The sequence below is a fragment of the Hyperolius riggenbachi genome, chromosome 1 (genome assembly GCF_040937935.1).
Source record: "Hyperolius riggenbachi isolate aHypRig1 chromosome 1, aHypRig1.pri, whole genome shotgun sequence".
Taxonomy (NCBI): Eukaryota; Metazoa; Chordata; class Amphibia; order Anura; family Hyperoliidae; genus Hyperolius; species Hyperolius riggenbachi.
This window is the reverse complement of record NC_090646.1, coordinates 240,963,607-240,989,512: the sequence shown is the minus strand read 5'-3', so window position 1 is coordinate 240,989,512 and position 25,906 is coordinate 240,963,607. Positions and strand designations below refer to the sequence as shown.

At 45.3% G+C, this 25,906-nt stretch overlaps 1 protein-coding gene across 1 annotated transcript in view; it reads right to left on the bottom strand.

Moving 5' to 3' along the window:
• The window catches only part of LOC137547362 (alcohol dehydrogenase 1-like), a 141,135-nt gene that overhangs the window by 28,500 nt on the left and 86,729 nt on the right, over positions 1-25,906 (bottom strand). Inside the window, exons 7-8 of the mRNA XM_068270888.1 lie at positions 10,902-11,037; positions 10,639-10,777 (exon numbers count right to left, since the gene is read on the bottom strand). Coding sequence (XP_068126989.1) covers positions 10,639-10,777; positions 10,902-11,037 — 275 coding nt within the window. The remainder of the gene's footprint in view (positions 1-10,638; positions 10,778-10,901; positions 11,038-25,906) is intronic.

The following is a 25,906-nucleotide window of genomic DNA, read 5'->3' as shown; positions in this document are numbered from 1 at the left end:
TTTACACATACCCATGCTGGGTGGGAGAAATCTCTCTGTAAATGGACAATTGTGTGTAAAAAAAATCAAACAATTGTCATTTACAGAGGTATTTCTCCCACCCAGCATGGGTATGTGTAAAAATACACCCCAAAACACATTATACTACTTCTCCTGAGTACGGCGATACCACATGATTGGCACTTTTTTGCAGCCTAACTGCGCTAAGGGGCCCAAAGTCCAATGAGTACCTTTAGGATTTCACAGGTCATTTTTGTTTCAAGACTACTCCTCACGGTTTAGGGCCCCTAAAATGCCAGGGCAGTATAGGAACCCCACAAATGACCCCATTCTAGAAAGAAGACACCCAAACGTATTCCGTTAGGAGTATGGTGAGTTCATAGAAGATTTTATTTTTTGTCACAAGTTAGCGGAAAATGACACTTTGTGAAAAAAAACAATTAAAATCAATTTCCGCTAACTTGTGACAAAAAAATAAAAACTTCTATGAACTCACCATACTCCTAACGGAATACCTTGGGGTGTCTTCTTTCTAAAATGGGGTCATTAGTGGGGTTCCTATACTGCCCTGGCATTTTAGGGGCCCTAAACCGTGAGGAGTAGTCTTGAAACAAAAATGACCTGTGAAATCCTAAAGGTACTCATTGGACTTTGGACCCCTTAGCGCAGTTAGGGTGCAAAAAAGTGCCACACATGTGGTATCGCCGTACTCGGGAGAAGTAGTACAATGTGTTTTGGGGTGTATTTTTACACATACCCATGCTGGGTGGGAGAAATACCGCAGTAAATGGACAATTGTGTGTAAAAAAATCAAAAGATTGTCATTTACAGAGGTGTTTCTCCCACCCAGCATGGGTATGTGTAAAAATACACCCCAAAACACATTGTAATACTTCTCCCGAGTACGGCGATACCACATGTGTGGCACTTTTTTGCAGCCTAACTGCGCTAAGGGGTCCAAAGTCCAATGAGCACCTTTAGGCTTTACAGGGGTGCTTACAATTTAGCACCCCCCAAAATGTCAGGACAGTAAACACACCCCACAAATGACCCCATTTTGGAAAGTAGACCCTTCCAGGTATTCAGAGAGGGGCATGGTGAGTCCGTGGCAGATTTCATTTTTTTTTGTCGCAAGTTAGAAGAAATGGAAACTTTTTTTTTTTTTGTCACAAAGTGTCATTTTCCGCTTACTTGTGACAAAAAATAATATCTTCTATGAACTCACTATGCCTCTCAGTGAATACTTTGGGATGTCTTCTTTCCAAAATGGGGTAATTTGGGGGGTATTTATACTATCCTGGAATTCTAGCCCCTCATGAAACATGACAGGGGGTCAGAAAAGTCATAGATGCTTGAAAATGGGAAAATTCACTTTTTGCACCATAGTTTGTAAACGCTATAACTTTTACCCAAACCAATAAATATACACTGAATGGTTTTTTTTTAATCAAAAACATGTTTGTCCACATTTTTCGCGCTGCATGTGTACATACATTTTACTTTATTTGAAAAATGTCAGCACAGAAAGTTAAAAAAATCATTTTTTTGCCAAAATTCATGTCTTTTTTGATGAATATAATAAAAAGTAAAAATCACAGGAGCAATCAAATAGCACCAAAAGAAAGCTTTATTAGTGACAAGAAAAGGAGCCAAAATTCATTTAGGTGGTAGGTTGTATGAGCGAGCAATAAACCGTGAAAGCTGCAGTGGTCTGAATGGAAAAAAAGTGGCCGGTCCTTAAGGGGTAGAAAGCCCTAGGTCCTCAAGTGGTTAATCAGGCCAAGTCGGCAGCAGGATCAGATGGGCAGAAGTACAGAGTTAGTAAATGAGAGAGAAGTCAGAAGCAAGCCAGAGTCATACACAGGTTATCAATAGAGAGTAATAATAACAACAATAATTCCTATCTAGTGTGAAATCCCCGGGTTCCTCCCGGATCAAAGCACACCGGATCTATCTAAGGCCTGAGCGCTAACACGAAGTATTCGCAACAGCAGACAAGTTGCGAGTGAAGCTGAGAGGCTTAAGAAGCGAAGGAGACCCCATCGGCACGCCCACAACTCTCAATGAGGAGCAGCCTCCTCCCAGCATAAAGGTCCTGTCTGTGGGCGCGCGCGCGCGCTAACGCGACAATGTGACCCTATGAGCGGCTGACAAACCCGTCCTCGGTGTGCTAGACGCCGGAGGCACGGGAGACACACTGGGCAGAGGAATGGAGGCAGCTGCAGCGGTGGCAAGGTTGCCCGCAGCTGCCTCCTCAATATTTGTTACAGCAAGACTAAGACTAAATAAATTAAAAATAGACAAAGCATCTGGCCCGGATGGCATGCATCCTCAGATCCTAAGGGAATTAAGTTCAGTTATAGATAAACCCCTTTATCTTATCTTTTGTGACTCTCTTTCAACTGGCAGAGTCACAGTGGAATGGCGTACAGCCCACGTTTTCCCATTATTTAAGATGGGCAAAAAATCAGATCCAGGACATTATAGACCTGTAAGCTTAACCACTTCCCGACCGCCGTATATACAATTGGCGGCCGGGAAGTGGACGCCGCAAGGACCGTCGTATTGACAATTGGCGGCGGTCCTTGTATGGGCATGGGCGGAGCGATCGCGTCATCCATGACGCGATCCTCCGCCTCCGCCTAGCGCCGCTCACCCGCCGCAACATCCCGCCGGCCATACGGAAGCGCCGGCGGGATGTTAACCCGACGATCGCCGCATACAAAGTGTATAATACACTTTGTAATGTTTACAAAGTGTATTATACAGGCTGCCTCCTGCCCTGGTGGTCCAAATGTCCGAGGGACCACCAGGGCAGGCTGCAGCCACCCTAGTCTGCACCAAGCACACTGATTTCCCCCCCTCTGCCCCAGATCGCCCACAGCACCCATCAGACCCCCCCCTGCCCACCCCCCAGACCCCTGTTTGCACCCAATCACCCCCCTAATCACCCATCAATCACTCCCTGTCACTATCTGTCAACGCTATTTTTTTTTATCCCCCCCTGCCCCCCGCTCCCTCCTGATCACCCCCCCACCCCTCAGATTCTCCCCAGACCCCCCCCCCAGACCCCCCCCCCCATGTACTGTATGCATCTATCCCCCCTGATCACCTGTCAATCACCTGTCCATCACCTGTCAATCACCCATCAATCACCCGTCAATCACCCCCTGTCACTGCCACCCATCAATCAGCCCCTAACCTGCCCCTTGCGGGCAATCTGATCACCCCCCCACACCAATAGATCGCCCGCAGATCCGACATCAGATCACCTCCCAAATCCATTGTTTACATCTATTCTCTCCTCTAAACACCCACTAATTACCCATCAATCACCCATCAATCACCCCCTATCACCACCTGTCACTTTTACCTATCAGATCAGACCCTAATCTGCCCCTTGCGGGCACCCAATCACCCGCCCACACGCTCAGATTGCCCTCTGACCCCCCCCCTTATCAATTCACCAGTGCATTCATTACATCTGTTCTTCCCTGTAATAACCCACTGATCACCTGTCAATCACCTGCCAATCACCTATCACCCATCAATCACCCCCTGTCACCCCCTGTCACTGCCACCCATCAATCAGCCCCTAACCTGCCCCTTGCGGGCAATCTGATCACCCACCCACACCATTAGATCGCCCACAAACCCGCCGTCAGATTACCTCCCAAATGTATTGTTTACATCTGTTATCTTCTCTAAACACCCACTAATTACCCATCAATCACCCATAAATCACCCCCTATCACCAACCGTCACTGTTACCCATCAGATCAGACCCTAATCTGCCCCTTGCGGGCACCCAATCTCCCGCCTACACGCTCAGATTGCCCTCAGACCCCCCCTTATCAATTCGCCAGTGAAATATTTACATCTGTTCTCCCCTGTAATAACCCACTGATTACCTGTCAATCACCTATCAATCACCCATCAATCACCCCCTGTCACTGCCACCCATCAATCACCCCCTGTCACTGCCGCCCATCAATCACCCGCTGTCACTGCCACCCATCAATCAGCCCCTAACCTGCCCCTTGCGGGCAATCTGATCACCCACCCACACCAATAGATCGCCCGCAGATCCGACGTCCGATCACCTCCCAAGTGCAGTGTTTACATCTGTTCTCTACCCTAAACACCCACTAATTACCCATCAATCACCCCCTGTCACTGCTACCTATCAGATTAGACCCCTATCTGCCCCTAGGGCACTCAATCACCCGCCCACACCCTCAGAATGCCCTCAGACCCCAGCCCTGATCACCTCGCCAGTGCATTGCTTGCATCTATTCCCCCCTCTAATCACACCTTGAGACACCCATCAATCACCTCCTGTCACCCCCTAGCACACCTACCCATCAGATCAGGCCCCAATTTGCCCCGTGTGGGCTCCTGATCACTCGGCCAAACCCTCTGATCCCCCTCAGACCCCCTTCCGATCACCTCCCCAGTGCATTGATTGCATCTATTTTCCCCTCTAACCACCCCCTGAGACACCCATCAATCACCTCCTGTCACCCCCCTAGCACTCCTATCCATCAGATCAGGCCCAATACAACCTGTCATCTAAAAGGCCACCCTGCTTATGACCGGTTCCACAAAATTCGCCCCTCATAGACCACCTGTCATCAAAATTTGCAGATGCTGATACCCCTGAACAGTCATTTTGAGACATTTGGTTTCCAGACTACTCACGGTTTTGGGCCTGTAAAATGCCAGGGCGGTATAGGAACCCCACAAGTGACCCCATTTTAGAAAAAAAGACACCCTAAGGTATTCTGTTAGGTGTATGACGAGTTCATAGAAGATTTTATTTTTTGTCAAAAGTTAGCGGAAATTGATTTTTATTGGTTTTTTTTCACAAAGTGTCATTTTTCACTAACTTGTGACAAAAAATAAAATCTTCTATGAACTCGCCATACACCTAACGGAATACCTTGGGGTGTCTTCTTTCTAAAATGGGGTCACTTGTGGGGTTCCTATACTGCCCTTGCATTTTAGGGGCCCTAAACCGCGAGGAGTAGTCTAGAAAACAAATGCCTCAAAATGACCTGTGAATAGGACGTTGGGCCCCTTAGCGCACCTAGGCTGCAAAAAAGTGTCACATGTGGTACCGCCGTACTCAGGAAAAGTAGTATAATGTGTTTTGGGGTGTATTTTTACACATACCCATGCTGGGTGGGAGAAATTTCTATGTAAATGGACAATTGTGTGTAAAAAAATCAAACAATTGTCATTTACAGAGATATTTCTCCCACTTAGCATGGGTATGTGTAAAAATACACCCCAAAACGCATTATACTACTTCTCCTGAGTACGGCGGTACCACATGTGTGGCACTTTTTTTTACACCCTAAGTACGCTAAGGGGCCCAAAGTCCAATGAGTACCTTTAGGATTTCGCAGGTCATTTTGCGACATTTGGTTTCAAGACTACTCCTCACGGTTTAGGGCCCCTAAAATGCCAGGGCAGTATAGGAACCCCACAAATGACCCCATTCTAGAAAGAAGACACCCAAAGGTATTCCGTACGGAGTATGGTGAGTTCATAGAAGATTTTATTTTTTGTCAGAAGTTAGCGGAAAATGACACTTTGTGAAAAAAAAACAATTAAAATCAATTTCCGCTAACTTGTGACAAAAAAATAAAAACTTCTATGAACTCACCGTTACTCCTAACGGAATACCTTGGGGTGTCTTCTTTCTAAAATGGGGTCATTAGTGGGGTTCCTATACTGCCCTGGCATTTTAGGGGCCCTAAACCGTGAGGAGTAGTCTTGAAACAAAAATGACCTGTGAAATCCTAAAGGTACTCATTGGACTTTGGGCCCCTTAGTGCAGTTAGGATGCAAAAAAGTGCCACACATGTGGTATCGCCGTACTCGGGAGAAGTAGTATAATGTGTTTTGGGGTGTATTTTTACACATACCCATGCTGGGTGGGAGAAATACTTCTGTAAATGACAATCTTTTGATTTTTTTACACACAATTGTCCATTTACAGAGGTATTTCTCCCCCCCAGCATGGGTATGTGTAAAAATACACCCCAAAACACATTGTACTACTTCTCCCGAGTATGGCGATACCACATGTGTGGCACTTTTTTGCACCCTAACTGCGCTAAAGGGCCCAAAGTCCAATGAGTACCTTTAGGATTTCACAGGTCATTTTGAGAAATTTCGTTTCAAGACTACTCCTCACGGTTAAGGGCCCCTAAAATGCCAGAGCAGTATAGGAACCCCACAAATGACCCCATTTTAGAAAGAAGACACCCCAAGGTATTCCGTTAGTAGTATGGCGAGTTCATAGAAGATTTTATTTTTTGTCACAAGTTAGCGGAAATTGATTTTAATTGTGTTTTTTCACAAAGTGTCATTTTCCGCTAACTTTTGACAAAAAATAAAATCTTCTATGAACTCACCATACTCCTAACAGAATACCTTGGGGTGTCTTCTTTCTAAAATGGGGTCATTTGTGGGGTTCCTATACTGCCCTGGAATTTTAGGGGCCCTAAACCGTGAGGAGTAGTCTTGAAACGAAATTTCTCAAAATGACCTGTGAAATCATAAAGGTACTCATTGGACTTTGGGCCCTTTAGCGCAGTTAGGGTGCAAAAAAGTGCAACACATGTGGTATCGCCGTACTCAGGAGAAGTAGTATAATGTGTTTTGGGGTGTATTTTTACACATACCCATGCTGAGTGGGAGAAAGATCTCTGTAAATGGACAATTGTGTGTAAAAAAAATTAACAAATTGTCATTTACAGAGATATTTCTCCCACCCAGCATGGGTATGTGTAAAAATACACCCCAAAACACATTATACTACTTCTCCTGAGTACGGCAATACCACATGTGTGGCACTTTTTTGCAGCCTAACTGCGCTAAGGGGTCCAAAGTCCAATGAGCACCTTTAGGCTTTACAGGGGTGCTTACAATTTAGCACCCCCCAAAATGTCAGGACAGTAAACACACCCCACAAATGACCCCATTTTGGAAAGTAGACCCTTCAAGGTATTCAGAGAGGGGCATGGTGAGTCCGTGGCAGATTTCATTTTTTTTTTTGTCACAAGTTAGAAGAAATGGAAACTTTTTTTTTTTTCTCACAAAGTGTCATTTTCCGCTTACTAGTGACAAAAAATAATATCTTCTATGAACTCACTATGCCTCTCAGTGAATACTTTGGGATGTCTTCTTTCCAAAATGGGGTAATTTGGGGGGTATTTATACTATCCTGGAATTCTAGCCCCTCATGAAACATGACAGGGGGTCAGAAAAGTCATAGATGCTTGAAAATGAGAAAATTCACTTTTTGCACCATAGTTTGTAAACGCTATAATTTTTACCCAAACCAATAAATATACACTGAATGGGTTTTTTTTTATCAAAAACATGTTTGTCCACATTTTTCGCGCTGCATGTATACAGAAATTTTACTTTATTTGAAAAATGTCAGCACAGAAAGTTAAAAAAATCATTTTTTTGCCAAAATTCATTTCTTTTTTGATGAATATAATAAAAAGTAAAAATCGCAGGAGCAATCAAATAGCACCAAAAGAAAGCTTTATTAGTGACAAGAAAAGGAGCCAAAATTCATTTAGGTGGTAGGTTGTATGAGCGAGCAATAAACCGTGAAAGCTGCAGTGGTCTGAATGGAAAAAAAGTGGCCGGTCCTTAAGGGGTAGAAAGCCCTAGGTCCTCAAGTGGTTAACATCAGTTGTATGCAAACTATTTGTGGGGTTACTAAGAGATACTATACATGACTTCATAGTAGAAAACAATCTTATTTCTCAGCATCAACATGGGTTTACTAAAGACAGGTCCTGTTTGACTAACATGCTCAGCTTTTATGAGGTAGTGAACGCTAATGTGGATATTGGGAATGCTGTAGATGTGATATACTTGGACTTTGCAAAGGCCTTCGACACATAAAAGTCTGGTGCAAAAGTTGAGGATGCAAGGACTGGGAAAGAGTCTGTGTGCATGGGTAGGGAACTGGCTAATGGACAGAAAATAAAGAGTTGTGGTCAATGGATCATACTCAAAATGGGAGACTGTTAGTGTTAGGCAGAGCGGTCTTATTTCCGCTGCGGACTGCAGCGCGGGTGGCGCTTACGGGTCTGACGTCACGGCGGCAGCTGCCGCATCATCACAGTCCACTCGCGCCGGGCTTTCCCCGGCACATCAGCAAAGGTTGGCACGCTCGCGCAGGGAGCGGCGGGACGTTTATGGGCTTAAGAGAAGGGTCAGCTGACCTGCTGGTCAGCTGACACGGGGCTTCTGCTTTTCTGCTCTGATTGGTGCTTGTCTTCTGGGTGGGAGCATGGGATTGCCTGGCTGTATTTAATCCTAGGGATGTCAGTAGCTCACTGTCTGTTGTTGTGAATACTTCACAGTGCTAGCGCTCAGACCTTAGTCAGATCCTTGTGTGCTTTGATCCGGCAGGACCCCGGAGATATAACACACTAGATTAGGATATTATTATTGTATATTATATTGTATTACTGTGTATGACCCTTTGCCTGTATCTCTGACTACTCTTTGCCTTACGAATCTGTACCTTCACCAATCTGATCTGTTGCCGACCTCTGCCTGTCTATAGACTCTGATACTTGCCTCACGATTCTGTACTGCTGCCTGACCGACCCGTTACCGACCTCGCTTGTTCAACCTCTCTCTGTTTAGTGATAGCCCCAGCCACCAAGGGCTATCACTTTAGGAGTACTCCTGATATTACTGTGCACTAATTCACGTGTGATCACACTAAATAAAGTACTGACTATTGTATTACTAGTGCTAACACTGATCGTTACAGTTAGCAGTGGGGTCCCACAGGGGTCTGTACTGGGTCCAGTGCTCTTCAATTTATTTATCAATGACCTACAGTAGTAGATTCAGCAGTGAGCAATGTTGCTATTTTTGCAGATGATACAAAATTGTGCAGAATCATCAACTCACAGAAAGATAGGGACATATTGCAACAGGATCTGGATAGAATGGCTATATGGGCACATAAATGGCAGATGAAATTCAATATTGAAAAATGTAAAGCCATGCATTTTGGTAGTACCAATGGTCTAGCACAGGCATGGGCAAACTTGGCCCTCCAGCTGTTAAGGAACTACAAGACCCAAAATTCATTGCAGGAGTTTCACAGCCATAGTCATGACTCATAAAGGCAAATGCATTGTGGGACTTGTAGTTCCTTAACAGCTGGAGGGCCAAGTTTGCCCATGCCTGGTCTAGCACCATACAAAATAAATGGGATACAGTTCGGGACATCAAACTTGGAGAAGGACTTAGGAGTACTCTTCGACAACAAGTTAAATAATCACACTTAATGCCAAGCCGCTGCAGCTAAAGCTAACAAAATTTTGGGATGCATTAAAAGGGAAATAAAAACTTGAGATGCTAGCTTAATATTGCTCCTGTGTAACTCTCTAGTAAGGCCACATCTGGAATATGGAATTCAGTTCTGGGCACCACATTACAGGAAAGATATTGCAGTTTTAGAGCAGGTGCAGAGACGAGCAACAAAATTGATAAGTGGGATGGAAGGTCTCACTTACCAAGAAAGGTCAGATAAATTGGGTTTATTTAGTCTAGAGAAAAGACGTCTTAGAGGGGATCTAATTAACATGTATAAATACATCAGATGGCAATATAAAAGCTTGGCGGATGAACTTTTTGTCCCTAGGCCTTCTCAAAGGACTAGAGGACATGATCTGCGCATAGAGGAAAAACGTTTTAGCCATTTATTTAGGAAAGGGTTCTTTACAGTAAGAGTGATTAAGATGTGGAATGCATTGCCACAGGAAGTAGTTATGGCAAACTCTATACCTGCATTTAAAGGGGGCTTAGATCCTTTCCTTGCGTTGAAAGACATCCATGGCTACAATTACTAGGTAATGCCTAATGATGTTGATCCAGGGATCTTATCTGATTGCCATCTGGAGTCGGGAAGGAATTTTTTTCCCTTTTGGGGCTAATTGGACTATGCCTTGTAAGGGTTTTTCGCCTTTCCCTGGATCAACAGGTATATGTGAGGGAGCAGGCTGGTGTTGTACTTTGCTCTCTGGTTGAACTCGATGGACGTATGTCTTTTTTCAACCCAAATAACTATGTAACTATGTAATACAGCCTATCTATCACTGTCCCTGTATCTGCAGCAGCAGCTCCTCTCCCTACACTGAACACAGGCAGAGTGAAAATGGCCAACGGGATTGAGCCTTCTTATAGGAGTAGGAGAGGCGCATGTGGGAAAAAATGTCTATTTGACACACCTGACTTCAGGATGAAGGGTCAAAAAATGGCTCCACAGAAAAGTATTGGGTGAGCGTGAACGTCCCATACAGTTTGCATTATTTGAGAACTGTTCACTGGGAACCCGTTCACCAGGGGAAATGTTTGGCCTACTAACTAATATCATTGCTGGAAGCCATTAGACTTCATCAGTTTTATTTTAGATACACATTATGACTGCTGGTCAAAATGAAATGTTAAAATACTCCAGTCAGAATTAATAAACATTATATTGGTGCCAGAAGGTTCTTTTTTAGCCTAAGCACTATTATGACATGAATGGGTGATAATGGAGAATTAAGAATGATGGGTCAGTTTTACAGAAATGCTCACCATTTTCCCTGTCGCATGGTATCAAAACCTTCATTGATCTTTTCGAAGGCCATCTTCTTATTCGCCAGTTTGGAAAGGTCAAATTTCTTATTCATGGCATCTTTCACTAAACCTGGGAAGTCTAAAAATGCTTTAAAATCTGCAAAGAGAAGACATAAACTTTACTTAGACACCGGTACATATACATCTACTATAGTCAGCATTCCAAAACATATTAACTCTTTCAGCAAACTGTTTTGTAAACATCAGCAAACTGAACCTACCTCCTAAGAAAGCTCCATTCAAGGTACGTCCGGTTAGACAATCCATCATATCTAAAGATAGCCGGTCTGTGGACTTGGGGACTCCAATAATATTGACCGATCCATAAGCAGGGTGACTGGATTTAATCGCAGATGCCTAGAGAAAATATGTTACTCAGTAAATGAAAGTTTGTTCAGTCCATAAAGTTTTGCTTTAAGCAGTCTTATGCCATTCACAATGGTGTAAACACTTCAAGCACTGTTAGTGGAGTTAAGCACAGACAATTTCTAACATAGAAATGGAAGTTACATTCGCAAGTGTCTAGCTGCTATTTATATGTCTAGCTGCTAAATAAATGACACAGCTGGCTGGCAGGTCAACAAAAAAAATAATCCTATATAATTCCCTAATAAGTAACTTTCACTAGTTCATACATTTAAAATATAAGGAAAGGTTAGGTGAGGGCAGGGTGGTTGGGATTAGGCAGAAAGGATGTTAAAGGCTCGTACACACGTGCAACTTTTCTGCCCAACAATCATCCAGATTTGTTTTCTGTTGGCTGATAGTTAGGTGTGTGAACATATAACAAACGACTAGACGAGAGACTGATAACAGGCGGTTTGCCCGATCCAACGGGTGGTTCGACTACATGACTGTTGGTCTGGATATCGTTCACTTGGCTGGTCACATTGTCGGGTTGATTGTGCAGAAAAGTTACATGTGTGTACAAGCCTTAAAGTGTAACTGTCAGGCATAAAATCAAAAATCTTTATTTTTATCTGGTAAACAAGTAAAAAAGGATGCTAATTAGGCAATCCAAAAGTTAAAAAAACACTCTTACTTTTCTCCTCCACAAAGCATCATTCCCCAGTTTCCCTGACTCTCATTTGGTACATCTGCCGCACAAAGCAAGTTACAGGACATGCTGGGTTTTCTTTTTTTCTTCTTTACTGTCACCTCAGACATAACTAATATGACCTAACTGGCTGAAACCTCTTTCCCTCCCATTTTCTCTCCCACACCTATGTTCATCTCTGATTGGCCAATACTTCTCACGCTGAGACAATGTACTTTCTACACCAGAGCTGGGTGGGAGTGTCTTAAGACTGGGAGGAGGGCGGGAAATGATACACAGACAGTGTAAGGGAGGAAATGATGTCAGGATTGGCTTCAAGAAAGACACAGTCAAAATGGAAAATTCTAAGAAGGATTTTCTCTTTTTTTTTTAATCACTAAAATGAAAATGTGGACAGTGCAATACATACCTATGTTATGTAAGTAGACCAAATATTTATCTACTTATATCTGTGTTTTTTTTTCTGAGATAGTATGGCTGACAGCTTCTCTTTAAAGAAAACCTCCTGTGTCCCACGGCGGTCTCGCTGCAGCCCCCGGAACGCACAGGTGACACATCTGACAGACTGTGCAATATTTACCTTTGCTGGCTCTGTTGTGGCTCTTCCCACGGAGATAGGTGAAAATAGCCGATTTCCGTCGGGTCCGCTCTACTGCGCAGGCGCAGGAGACTTGCGCCTGCGCAGTAGAGTGGCCCGACGGCGATCGTGTGTTTTCGCCTATCTCCATGCAGAGAGCGGATACTGCGCCTGCGCTGGAGCCAAGGAGGTAAATAATTACATCGCTGCCGCTCCGGGAGGATTTTTGCCGCCGCCATGGGAACAAGGAGGACGGGGGAAGCCTCAATAGGATCTGGAGGCTTCATCCACCCGAGGTGAGTACCCCCCAGGAGAGTTTTTTTCATTACAGATTTTCTTTAAGGCTCAGATTTGGGTTACCAGTCAAGGTCATAAAAGTTTATCAAGTTCGGTTGATTAGTAATCATTTGAATTTTTGTTAGATGAAAGGTTTAGTTTAGGGTTTAGGTGCTGGGTTAAATTTAGTGTTGTCAGGACATTGCCGTCAGAAAAGATTTAAAGGAATACTGTAGGGGGTCGGGGGAAAATAAGTTGAACTTACTCGGGGCTTCTAATGGTCCCCCGCAGACATCCTGTGCCCGCGCAGCCACTCACCGATGCTCCGTCCCCGCCTCTGGTTCACTTCTGGAATTTCAGACTTTAAAGTCTGAAAACCACTGCGCCTGCGTTGCCGTGTCCTTAACCTGCTGATGTCACCAGGAGCGTACTGTGCAGGTACAGACCATACTGGGCTTGTGCAGTACACTCCTGATGACATCAGCGGGAGCGAGGACACGGCAACGCAGGTGCAGTGGTTTTCAGACTTTAAAGTCTGAAATACCTGAAGCGAGCTGGAGGCGGGGCCGGAGCATCAGTGAGTGGATGCACGGGCACAGGATGTCTGCGGGGGACCATTAGAAGCCCCGGGTAAGTTCAACTCATTTTCCCCCAACCCCCCTACAGTATTCCTTTAAGGTTAGTGTCAGGCTAATGGTGCCCACACATGTTACATTTTTTTCATTATTTTTCAGTTAGATAATTTTGTTAGATTATTCCATTAGATAGAATATAAAGACACATCTATTCAGATTTTTATTGAAAAAAAATGGGATAATCATAAATCGAAAAAAAAAATAAAAATTTTTACCTATTAGAATAAACAGGAAAAACATTTTTATGGTACTATGTATGGGCACCATAAGAAGGACGTGGTCAGCATTAGGCGTACAATTGAGGATGAAGGTAGCATTAGGCTCATTGAAGGTCAGGGTCGCTATAGGTTATGTAGGATAAAGGAGAGGGCCCAACTGTCGCAAATTAATCTGAAGGACTGTCCATCTTTTGGCCCCTCTGTCCAGTGTCCTGCCGCGTGCTGACAAACTCCCGGGTTGTAGCGTCCTCTAGCTGCAGAATAACACCCCATAGCGCCTGCATCGACTGTAGCTAGCACAGAATTACTCCTCTCTCCATTCGCCTACCCCTCCCTACAGCTCAGTAGTCCCATGACATGCAATTTGTGACGTGAATAGTGATGCTTATCATAGCCATAGCCATAGCATAGCCGTGATCACGAGCCCTTTTCCAGTATCCGACATAGTGATCGGAATCCGTGATCGGGCCGCGATCGCAGATTCCGATCATGGATTCACCCGGTGTTAAGCGGGTTCTACCCATGATCACGGCCTTGATCACGGGTCAGAAATTCGTGTCTGGGGAAAATTAAGTCACTACTGGGCCAATGAGAGGCCCCCAGCATAGGCCACAGAAACCAATCATAGGAGGGGAGGCTCTGCCCTCCACTCCTGTATATAATGAGGCAACCATGTCAAGAACTCCGTCCTTGCTAGAATCTGTGGTCTGAGAGCATTCCCAGGCCATATTGTTGAAAAGCAAGAGCATTTTTTTTGTGTAAAACACAGCATTTTAATAAATTTTTTGCTCTATTTTTGTATTTGATACTTGTATTTAGCTAGCCAGCCAGTGATCAACTTAAGTTAGTTGTAATCAGTGTAGTCGGCAGTGACAGTGTACTGACTGAGTGCTGTGCTTAGTGCAGGCAGGCAGGTGTTTTTTTGTGAATTTAGTGCTCTATTATTTGATACTTGTATTTAGCTAGCCAGCCAGTGATCAGCTTAAGTTAGTTGTAGTCACTCCGTGTAGTCAGTGAAATTGTACTGTGCCAGCGTGCAGTTACTTTGCTAATCAATAAATAAAGCCCCCTGTTATATGCCGTCTGTCCCTACACACATATTATTGACAGTAAAAAGCAGCACACTTTTCACCTTCAAATATTGTGCATAGAGAATGCCTGCCATTGGCAGGAGAGAGAGTGTCAAAAACCTGAGCGGTTCTTGCCTTTTTCATGATTGCTAACTCAGTAAAGGACCAGCCCTTAAAGCATTGCTATCATAGAAACAGAGCCGGGACAAGGTCCTCCAGCACCCAAGGCTGATACACCAAAGTGCGCCCCCCCCATCCCTCACACCCCAGCTGTCACACACTGATTGCTATTAGACTAAGAGGTGCCACAGGGCCCACAACCTCCCTAACACCTTAATATCTAGTTATCTGGCTTGCAGTCACTGCTATGTATCCCCTTTTCTTATTTATTTCTGCTTCATACACAATTAGGAATGACAGCTGAATGAATTGTGCGCCCCCTCCTACACTGCGCCCTGAGGCTGGAGCCTCTCCAGCCTATGCCTCGGCCTGGCCCTGCATATAAATCTGGCATATCGGGGTCTGAACCCTCTATAATAGTAATTATAGATTGACGGTATACCTTGAAATGAATCAGAGCACTCAGTATATGATTTTATATAAAAAATTGTATTTGCTTATCATACAGCATATATACAAAATATGAACAGTTCCAAGTAGTGTTTCCTTCTAACAGTATTCCATCTCATCATGACCTTTATAGCCAAGCGATCATCAATCTTCTAAGCACATTCAAAAAAGAATATAACAGTTGTGTTATGTAGAATAAGATCAAAAGTAGTCTCATCTGTATCAATAGCTGTGTAAAACTTGTAATAATCTTCTTAAAGAAATGGCTTAAAAAATACCTTCTAAAAAAAAACTTCTTGCTAACATCTTAACAGAACTTAATGCTGAAAAATTAATAAAGTAAATCACCAGAATATTAAGCATATTACCCCATTCACTGTCATCTCTTCAGCATCTAGAACCACGTGTGGGAAAGTAGCTTCTACCTCGTGTGTCTTCTCAGGAGATTGTTGGGCTTCTAAAAACTATGAGCTTTCAGCTCCTACTTTTATAGTGATTGGATTCAATATGGCTGCCTAATCTGGAATTTCCCTAAATCCTAGGTTCTGATTGGCTAAAGCTTCCGTGCGTCAATGCTTTATCATGTTTTGAATACCTAAATCATAATATTATTGTTTATAAATTCTGATTAGGTCATTTCTGACGCAGTTGATTAAAAATGGACGTCACCAGCCATCTTGTCTGCTGGTTGACTTTTTTGCCCCAGACATTTGGACTTTAAAACAATAACAATGTCATTTATGATGCATTTCTGATAAGGTTAATTAGTTTGGAATGTGTGTTCTTTCCCAAACTAGAAATAGGGCATGATGACCCAAACAATCTGTGAATTACAGATATATTAACCTTCCTGGCGGTAAGCCCGAGCTGAGCTCGGGGTAAGCCGCCGGAAGGCACTGCTCAGGCCCCGCTGGGCCGATTTGCATAATTTTTTTTTTGCTGCACGCAGCTAGCACTTTGCTAGCTGCGTGCAGTGCCCGATCGCCGCCGCTACCCGCCGATTCGCCGCTATCCGTTGCGCCGCAGCCGCCCCCCCCCCCCAGACCCCGTGCGCTGCCTGGCCAATCAGTGCCAGGCAGCTCTATGGGGTGGATCGGAATCCCCTTTGACGTCACGACGTCGATGACGTCGGTGACGTCATCCCGCCCCGTCGCCATGGCGACGGGGGAAGCCCTCCGGGAGATCCCGTTCTTTGAACGGGATCTCCGGATCTCCGATCGCCGGCGGCGATCGGAGGGGCTGGGGGGATGCCGCTGAGCAGCGGCTATCATGTAGCGAGACTTTGTCTCGCTACATGAAAAAAAAAAAAAAAAATTTAAAAAAAAAGTTTTGCTGCCCCCTGGCGATTTTTTTGCAAACCGCCAGGAGGGTTAATGTAATGCTTATTGAAGTACACAGGGCTTCTAATATACTCATTTAAATATAAAGCTTATTATATAATTCTTAAAACAATCATATAAGATATAATTGCATATTAAAACTTAATAATATAAAATCATGTTCTATATATTTGCTTTTCTTTATGAACAAATAAATATAATACTTTCACCCGCCAGATGTCACCATTGAATCAGCTTTAACTAGTTGGGAAAACCCCTTCTTTGTTTTATATTTTTCATATTTTGACTTTCTCTGGCTGGGAAATAGTCTTTCTATCTTTTCTTGCTGGCTGAGACGTCCTTCAAGCAAGAAGAACATAAACAATCTTATGAAAATGTTTTACTGTCTCTAAGTATCACTGGCAAAATCCAGCAATAAATGTATTTCAAAGTATTAAATTACCGTATTTTTTGGACCATAAGACGCACTTTTTCTCCCCTAAAAGTGGGGAGAAAAAGTCCCTGCGTCTTATGGTCCGAATGTAGCCTGCACACATGCTGAAAAATAAAATGTTTCTTAATAGATCGGGTCCGTGCGGTCTCTCTTCTCAGCTGCAGCCACTGCTACATGCCTGATGACCTTAGCTGAGCTCAGCCCTCTCTGTCTCCGCCGGCGCCGCCAATTAACTCGCCGCCGCCACCGCCAAGTTGTGGTCCCATGTCGCAATCTTACCGGCTGATCTCTGTGCCTCCACCGCTAATCAACATGTCTGTGTCCCCTTGCTTGCGATGTAATGTCCGCTCGCCCCTGCTCCTCGGCGTGCTGTGTTCCACTGCAGGCATGCCTCCGATTGAATGTCCAGCTGTGGCCCTATGCAGAAATCCTTCCCTGCTCTTTGTTCTGCCTCCACCGCGGCCACTTTCGTCCGTGTTCCCGCCGCCACGTGTAACCGCAACTCATCCATACCTCCATGCTGAAAAGTAATCTGATTGGCGGCAGAAGTTAAGAAGATTCACGCCCAACGATACACTCTGGGCTGAAACTCCGCCCTCCACTGGGTGCCCTGCTAGCGTGATGGGCAGATGCAGCTGTAGATCTCCGCCCACAGTACGCTCATCGCTAAAACTCCGCCCTCCGCTGGATGCCCTGTTAGGTTGATGGGCAGATGTACGGTAGATCTCCGCCCACAGTATGCTCGTCGCTGAAACTAAGCCCTCCACTGGATGCCCTGCTAGGTTGATGGGCAGATGTAGATCTCCGCCCACCCTACGTCACTCAGTGCTCGTGCATGGGCGGCAGCAGCTTCTAACTCAGGTATACTAGGCTGCTGTAATGAGCCCGATTAACATATAAATTACAGTAATACAGTACATGGTCATACTGTGAGAAAACGCGGAAAAGACGCTGCGGGTGCTCAGAGCAAGGCGGCTGATTCCGCACCTAACGCGGCGGTTTGCACGCATAAGCCTACATCTGTCAGTATGGCTGAACGCGGAGAAACCGCTGCATGCTCTGATAGCGGTGCGGCGGGTTCTGCGTCCAGCACAGCGGATGCATTACAACACATGTCTGGTGTGGCTGGGACTGATAGTCCACACAGGTTCAGAAGGACGCGCGCACGCGCTGAGAGGCAGAGCTTTTATGACAGCCAGAAGGGTGTCAGCTGACCAAGCCGGTCAGCTGACAATTCTATCAGTTCCCATTGGTCCAGCACTTAGGGGAGGCGCTGGAGAGCGCTTTGGTATATATACTGGGTGCTGGTCATTTTTCTGGTGTCTGCCGTTGCGATCACTACGTGGTAGCACTCAGACCTTTTTGTCAGTATCTGTGTGATTATTCAGACTAGTTCCATGGTGTTGATGACTACGGAGCTCACACTCAAGACTAGGAATACTGTGTATTATCTGTGTTATTATTCAGACTAGTTCTAGGGTGTTAATGACTACGGAGCTTACACCCAAGACTAGGAATTAGCTTTACCATCCTGTTATACTTCAGACTAGTTCCAGGGTGTTGATGATCAAGGAGCTCACACCTATAGACTAGACATTGTTGATTATTTGTTATGACCTTCTGCTTTCCTGACCTCTCTTCTGATCTCTGATTTGGTACTTCGCTATATCTGATACTCCGTTACCAAACCTTGCTTGCCTTAGGATTCCGTATCTGTCTCCTTCCTCTGTATCTAATCTGTCTGTCTGTTGCCGACCTGGCTTGTCCGACCTCGAGAACTATCTCCTCTGTTTAGAGATAGTTCACAGATCTGTCAGTGACACTCCACCATTGGTGTCACTCACACTCTGGTCCTTCCCATTCTCAACCTGACTCCTCCCCTTGGGGAGCCTCAGGGTTTTGGAAGGAGCCTGTTCTTTGGGCAGTATCTCTACTGCCTTGCACCCTCTATACGGGTGCTCTCCTCAAAGTATTACTGTTGCACCAAACACTCATATTACTCAGGTGTCCAGAGGTTAGAGATATATCTGATTATCGGTGATACTGCAGATCATCAATAATCGGGCATATATCTGTATTCTCGGTGATACTGCAGATCACCGATAATCAGATCCTCTCTGTGTTACACCGATCGTTACAGAACGGCAGACCAAACCCAAATGGACGCACTGTATAGCCATGTTGAAGTCCTGACCACCGCGGTAAACCAACTTTCCGCGGCAGTTTTGAACCAACAGACCCAGATATGTCAGATATTTGGGGTTATTCAGGAACTTCAATCAGTGCGATCTCCTCTTAGCACAGACATACGTATGCCTGTACCTGAAAAATTTTCCGGTCACAGATCTGACTTCCGAAATTTTAGGAGTAGAGTGTTATCATACTTTGAGTTGAGACCTAATTCTTCAGGAACTATGGCCCAAAGGGTTACATTTATTAAAACTTTGTTATCAGGTGATTCTCAGACCTGGGCGTACAGTCTGCCTGACGGAGACTGTATATTTCTGTATTCTCGGTGATAATGCAGATCACTGATAATCAGATCCTCTCTGTGTTACACCGATCGTTACACATACACTGTCACAAGTTCTGCTATCCATGTACTGTCACTCAGTGTAAACCAGTCTCCAGCCTCTTCTCTCACCAGGCTATACGGTAAACACTCAAGGACAGTGTCCCAAACACAGTGCCCTTACATCATGGATAGAAATTCTGCTATCCAGCAATAACATGTACTGTCACTCAATGTAAAACACTTTCCAGCCTCTTCTCTCAGCTAAAAGCTGTCAACAAAGTTCAGTGTTATCACTATGATGCATGGCTACCCATAAATCATGCACAGAGAGTATCCATGCATCATAGTGGTAACACTGAGCTTTGCTGACTGCTTTTAGCCTGGTAAGAGAAGAGGCTGGAGAGTGTTTTACACTGAGTGACAGTACATGTTATTGCTGGATAGCAGAATGTCTCTACATGATGTAAGGGCCTTGTGTTTGGAACACTCTCCTTGCCTTCTGAGTGCTGAGAGTTTGCCCCCCAATATATCATGCTGTTTACTGGTATGTTGAATACACTACTTTCCACATTACTGATGGGTGGGGGGAGCAATAATGAGAGTGCCAGATGAAATTTGTGTGTGAGTGGGGGGGATGAGAGCACCTGATGGAATATGGGGGATATGAGAGCACCTGATGGAATATGGGGGCATATGAGAGCATCTTATGGAATATAGGGGCATATGAGAGCACCTGATGGAATATGGGGCATATGAGAGCACCTGATGGAATATGGTCTCATATGAGAGCACCTGATGGAATATGGGGGCATATGAGAGCACCTGATGGAATATGGGGGCATATGAGAGCACCTGATGGAATATGGGGCATATGAGAGCACCTGATGGAATATAGGGACATATGAGAGCACCTGATGGAATATGGGGGCATATGAGAGCACCTGATGGAATATGGGGGCATATGAGAGCACCTGATGGAATATGGGGGCATATGAGAGCACCTGATGGAATATGAGGGCATATGAGAGCACCTGATGGAATATAGGGGATATGAGAGCACCTGATGGAATATGGGGGCATATGGGAGCACCTGATGGAATATAGGGGATATGAGAGCACCTGATGGAATATGGGGGCATATGGGAGCACCTGATGGAATATAGGGGCATATGAGAGCATCTGATGGAATATGGGGGATATGAGAGCACCTGATGGAATATGGGGGCATATGAGAGCACCTGATGGAATATGGGGGCATATGAGAGCACCTGATGGAATATGGGGCATATGAGAGCAGCTGATGGAATATGGGGGCATATGAGAGCACCTGATGGAATATGGGGGCATATGAGAGCACCTGATTGAATATGGGGGCATATGAGAGCACCTGATGGAATATGGGGGCATATGAGAGCACCTGATGGAATATAGGGACATATGAGAGCACCTGATGGAATATGGGGCATATGAGAGCACCTGATGGAATATGGGGGCATATGAGAGCACCTGATGGAATATGGGGGCATATGAGAGCACCTGATGGAATATGGGGGCATATGAGAGCACCTGATTGAATATGGGGGCATATGAGAGCACCTGATGGAATATGGGGGCATATGAGAGCACCTGATGGAATATAGGGACATATGAGAGCACCTGATGGAATATGGGGCATATGAGAGCACCTGATGGAATATGGGGGCATATGAGAGCACCTGGCGGAATATGGGGGCATATGAGAGCACCTGATAGAATATTGGGGCATGTAAGAGCACCTGATGGAATATGGGGGCATATGAGAGCACCTTATGGAATATAGGGGATATGAGAGCACCTGATGGAATATGGGGGCATATGGGAGCACCTGATGGAATATAGGGGCATATGAGAGCACCTGATGGAATATGGGGGCATATGAGAGCACCTGATGGAATATGGGGCATATGAGAGCACCTGATAGAATATGGGGGCATATGAGAGCACCTGATGGAATATGGGGCATATGCGAGCACCTGATGGAATATGGGGTATATGAGAGCACCTGATGGAATATGGGGGTGGGGGAATTAAAAAACTATATTGGTATTACTGACTTCATTACTGGATTTTATTGCAGAAAAATACCTATACCACCTCTTCACTAAGATGTCAAAACAGAAGAGACTGGCATATAAAGTTCCTTTCAAACTGGAAGTCATAAAATATGCTAAGGAGCATGGAAATAGAGCAGCAGAGAGGCATTTTGGACCACCGCCAACTGAAAAAATGATAAGGGAGTGGAGGAAACAGGAGGATGAGGTATAAAAGTTGGACAAAAGGAAGTACACTTTACGTGGGCATGCTGCAAAGTGGCCAGAGTTAGAGGCAGTCATGACGGAGTAGATCACACAACACCGCGAAAATGGCATCGCAGTGTCTACTAAAATGATAACCTATGAAGCCAAGTGTATTGCTGCAGAGAAGGGGATTCAGGATTTTACCGGATCACCATCATGGTGCTTTAGATTCATGAAACGATGTGGTCTTGCTATGCGCACCAAAACAAGGATTGCACAAAGAATGCCAAAAGAGTACGAAGATAAGATCCTGTCTTTTCATCAGTTTGTGATTAAAGCTAGAAGGAATAATAATTTTGAGATCAGCCACATTGGCAATATGGATGAAGTCCCGTTAACTTTCGATGTGCCATCAAATAGGACGGTAGACATGAAAGGTGCCAAAACCATTACCGTAAAAACATCAGGACATGAGAAAACACACTACAATGTTGTGCTGTCCTGCTGTGCAGACGGAACCAAACTGCCACCGATGATCATATTCAAGAGGAAAACCTTTCCGAAAGAGCCAATTCCACGGGGAGTAATCGTGCACGTTCACGATAAAGAATGGATGTACGAAAATGGAATGAGGCTGTGGGTTAACAAAGTATGGTCCAAACGTCCTGGCGGGCTTCTGAGAAAACCTTCATTACTAGTGCTAGACCAGTTCAGAGCACACATTACAGAAAATACGAAAAAAGCCTTTAAAGAAGTAAAGGCTCATCTAGCGGTAATTCCTGGTGGTCTTACAAGCCAGCTGCAACCTCTTGATGTTTCGATCAATAAGCCATTCAAAGTCTTCATGCGAGAGGAGTGGAATAAGTGGATGGCTGCAGGAAATCACGAACTAACACCTACTGGGCGCATGACGAGACCCACTATCACACAAGTCTGTGAATGGGTTAAATCCTCATGGGACTCTGTGAAGGAGGACATTGTTATACGATCCTTCAAAAAATGTGGCATTAGTAATGCCATGGATGGGAGTGAGGATGCCATGTTATATGAAGAGAGCGAACAAAGCGATGTCAGTGATACTGAGATGAGTTGCTTTAACTCTGACAGTAGTGATGAGGAGGAGTTTTTTGGTTTCCCATAAAGCTACTATATCAGAAAAAGTCTATCTTAGTTTGTTAATGACATTTCTCCTCATTGCTTTTTTACTTTTCTTGTTTTTTTACTGACTTTCTTTTGACTACTGTCCATTTTTGCATGGTTGATATACAAAATCTGTTCTTGACAGTAAATTAAGGTTGTTAATGCTGCTGTTGACTGTTGTTAAATTTTTATTGCTGACATAAAGTATTTCAGTACACTTTTTGGCTCAAAATCTTTTTTTTTCTCAATTTTCCTCCTCAAAAAGTAGGTGCGTCTTATGGTCCGAAAAATACGGTATAGTATGTGTAATTATAGGTTTAAACAATAATTATTTCTTTTTTTAGACAGACTGTATCGATTATTAATATTTAGATTAATAATATTTATGTGTAATAACTGAGCAAAATGTATATATATAAGATTGCTGCAGTAATGTGAGTTTAAACTTGCTTTTCTGTCTGCACATATAACCTTGACATTTGAAAGATGCTTTGTATCATAAACAAAGAATGTTTTGGCCTCTAAACTAAAATAATCCAATTATTAGTTTCACTGCCTGGAATATGCTGAGATGTCACAGAGCAATATTTTAAAAAAGTACTCTAACTTTACAGTTTACAATGAAATTTTGCATAGAACCTTAAAACTTAAAACATACACATATGACAGCTTTCCTGCATAAATAAACCTCTAGAATTCTGACAGGAGTGCCATCGCCACATATGGGACTGGTCCACCGCCAGGGAGAGGGCACTCAGCTGTAGGGGATGCAGCAGAGAGGCGTCCACCAGCAGCACAGTGGCCGCCGTTGGCACCCATTTTCAGCACCTTGGGTCGCGGTTTGGCCATTCAGGAGAGGCAGGCAGAGCCAGTGGTGGAGATGATGGGGGAGGAGCAGCCCATTACTTGTTCCCAGACCTCCACTGTGATCAGCACTTTCAGCAGCAGTAGCAGAAGCAGGCAAAGCCCCCCCACTTGCTGTGACATCCACCCCAGCAGCCAGTGGTCAGCCCTCCCTGGATGAGAGCGTTCTGGCCTTCAGTATGGCATCTGGGAGCGTCTTGATGGCTGCCTTTAAGGAGATCATGGTGCCTGACATGGAGAAGGTTGGGATCGGGCGAGCACCAGCAGATTTTGGGCTTGATTCACTAACCGGCGCAAAGTGTTAGTGAAAAGCCACTTAGTGCCCAAAGACAAAGAGTAGCTTTGCGCGCACTAATAGCCACGTAAAGCTACATCACGCACAGCACCGCGCATGTTGCAGGCAGCACGGTGCACCGATAATAGTGTGCGGTGCGACGATAACATCGCACCCGCTGAGCTGGAAACGTCGCACCCGGTGTACCAAAAATGGCGCATAAGGTGCCCACTGATGTGGTGCATTAATGCGCCATTACAAGCACACCCAATGCACCATTTTCGGCGCATCGGGTGTGCAGTTTCCAGTGCAGCAGGTGCGACGTTCACCGCAAACTATTATCAGCGCACAGCGCTGCGCGCGATGTGCATGGTGTGCGCGGTGTATGGGCGCAAACCACCTAATGCCCTGGTTTGCGCCCACAAACCATTAAGCCTCACTAACTGGCTTAGCGCCGGTTAGAGAATTAAGGCCTTTGAGGGTAAGGAGGGGTCTTTGTCTGGGGATGTTGTGGTGGAAGAGGTGGTGGTGGGGGGTCAGGAGACAAGCTGTTTCCTAATGATGAGGATGATTGGCAGGACCGTCCTTATGCGCTTGAGGTCTCTGAAAGCTGCTTGGAGGAGGAGACACAGGAGAGTAGGCAAGTGCATCAGCACATGGCAGGCAGGGGCAGGTCCAGCAGTTGGCGTCCAATTATTATTATTATTATTTATTTATAAAGCGCCAACATATTCCGCGGCGCTGTGCAATACAGCTGCTTCAACCGGCAAAGCCATCAGCAGCAGCAGCACCACCACCATGCAACCCCCAACCAGAGGGAGAGCTGCCGCACCCTCCTTGCACCATAGGGGGGTGTTTACATTGCCAATAAGGAATTATTTCCATTTGTCTATCCTGAATGCAAGCTATGCAGTGTGTAACTTCTGCAAAAAAACCTTGAGTCTTGGGTGCCACACGGCAAAGATCCCTCCAGACCCACCCGAAGAGCCATCACCAGAATGCTTTTGCAGAGTTTAAGAGGCTGAAAGACCACCGCGCGGCATTCAGGAGGAGCAGCAGCAGCATCGTTCCTTCCTCATGGTCGTGAAGATGCCACAGCACGAAAATGCACTTCTTCCTTCAGTGTGCCCTTGGCAGTTCATGCCACAGACATTGAGGCTGGTGAGGCCAGCCAGTCCTCATTGGCCTCCTCTTCTCCCTCCAGTGCTCCCTCCTCAGCTACTCCTGCAGGACATCGGCAGACCCTGCTGCAACAACTCTCATGGTTTGATCAAGCCTCTGCCTCCTGGCCAAAGGTGCATCCGAAAGCTGAACGGCTTGCTGGCCTAGGCCATGTGTACCCAGTTCATTCCATACTCCCTGGTGCAGGAGGGTAGTGATATATACATGCTGTTTCAGTTTAGGACCTCAGAGTGGTGAATCCTCAGCCACGACTACATTTCAAGGACTGGAATCCCAGCACTGCACGGTTTTGTGGTGGCAAGCATAGCCTATTCACACAACCACACCGTGGGCGTGCGGGTCTATATCAGCATGGACTCCTGGCGCAGTCGATTTGGGACAGGCTGCTTCCTGTCCATTACTGTGCACTGGGTGACATTGGTGGGAGGGGATGAGAAGAAGGCAGCAGCTGACATGGCAGCAGGCCAGTTGATGGTGCCAACACGCGGGATCAGAGGGGATGCAGCAGGCTCCTCTGATCCCATTCCCTCCACACCCCGCAAGCAAGCCCGCCTCAGCAGCAGCGCAAAGCCTCACTACTGCCAAGCGCTGCTGAAATTGGTCAGCCTGAGGAAGGATAAACTCATGGCCGCCCACATCCTGGCCACCCTCAGGGAGCTGGAGCAGAGGTGGCTGACCCCCAGTGGCCTCAAAGTCAGTTATGTGGTGTCCGATAATGGGACCAACCTGCTGGCCGCAGTGCGAACGGGAGAACTTGACCACATCCCATGCTTGGCGTGGCGCACGTCCTCAATTTGGT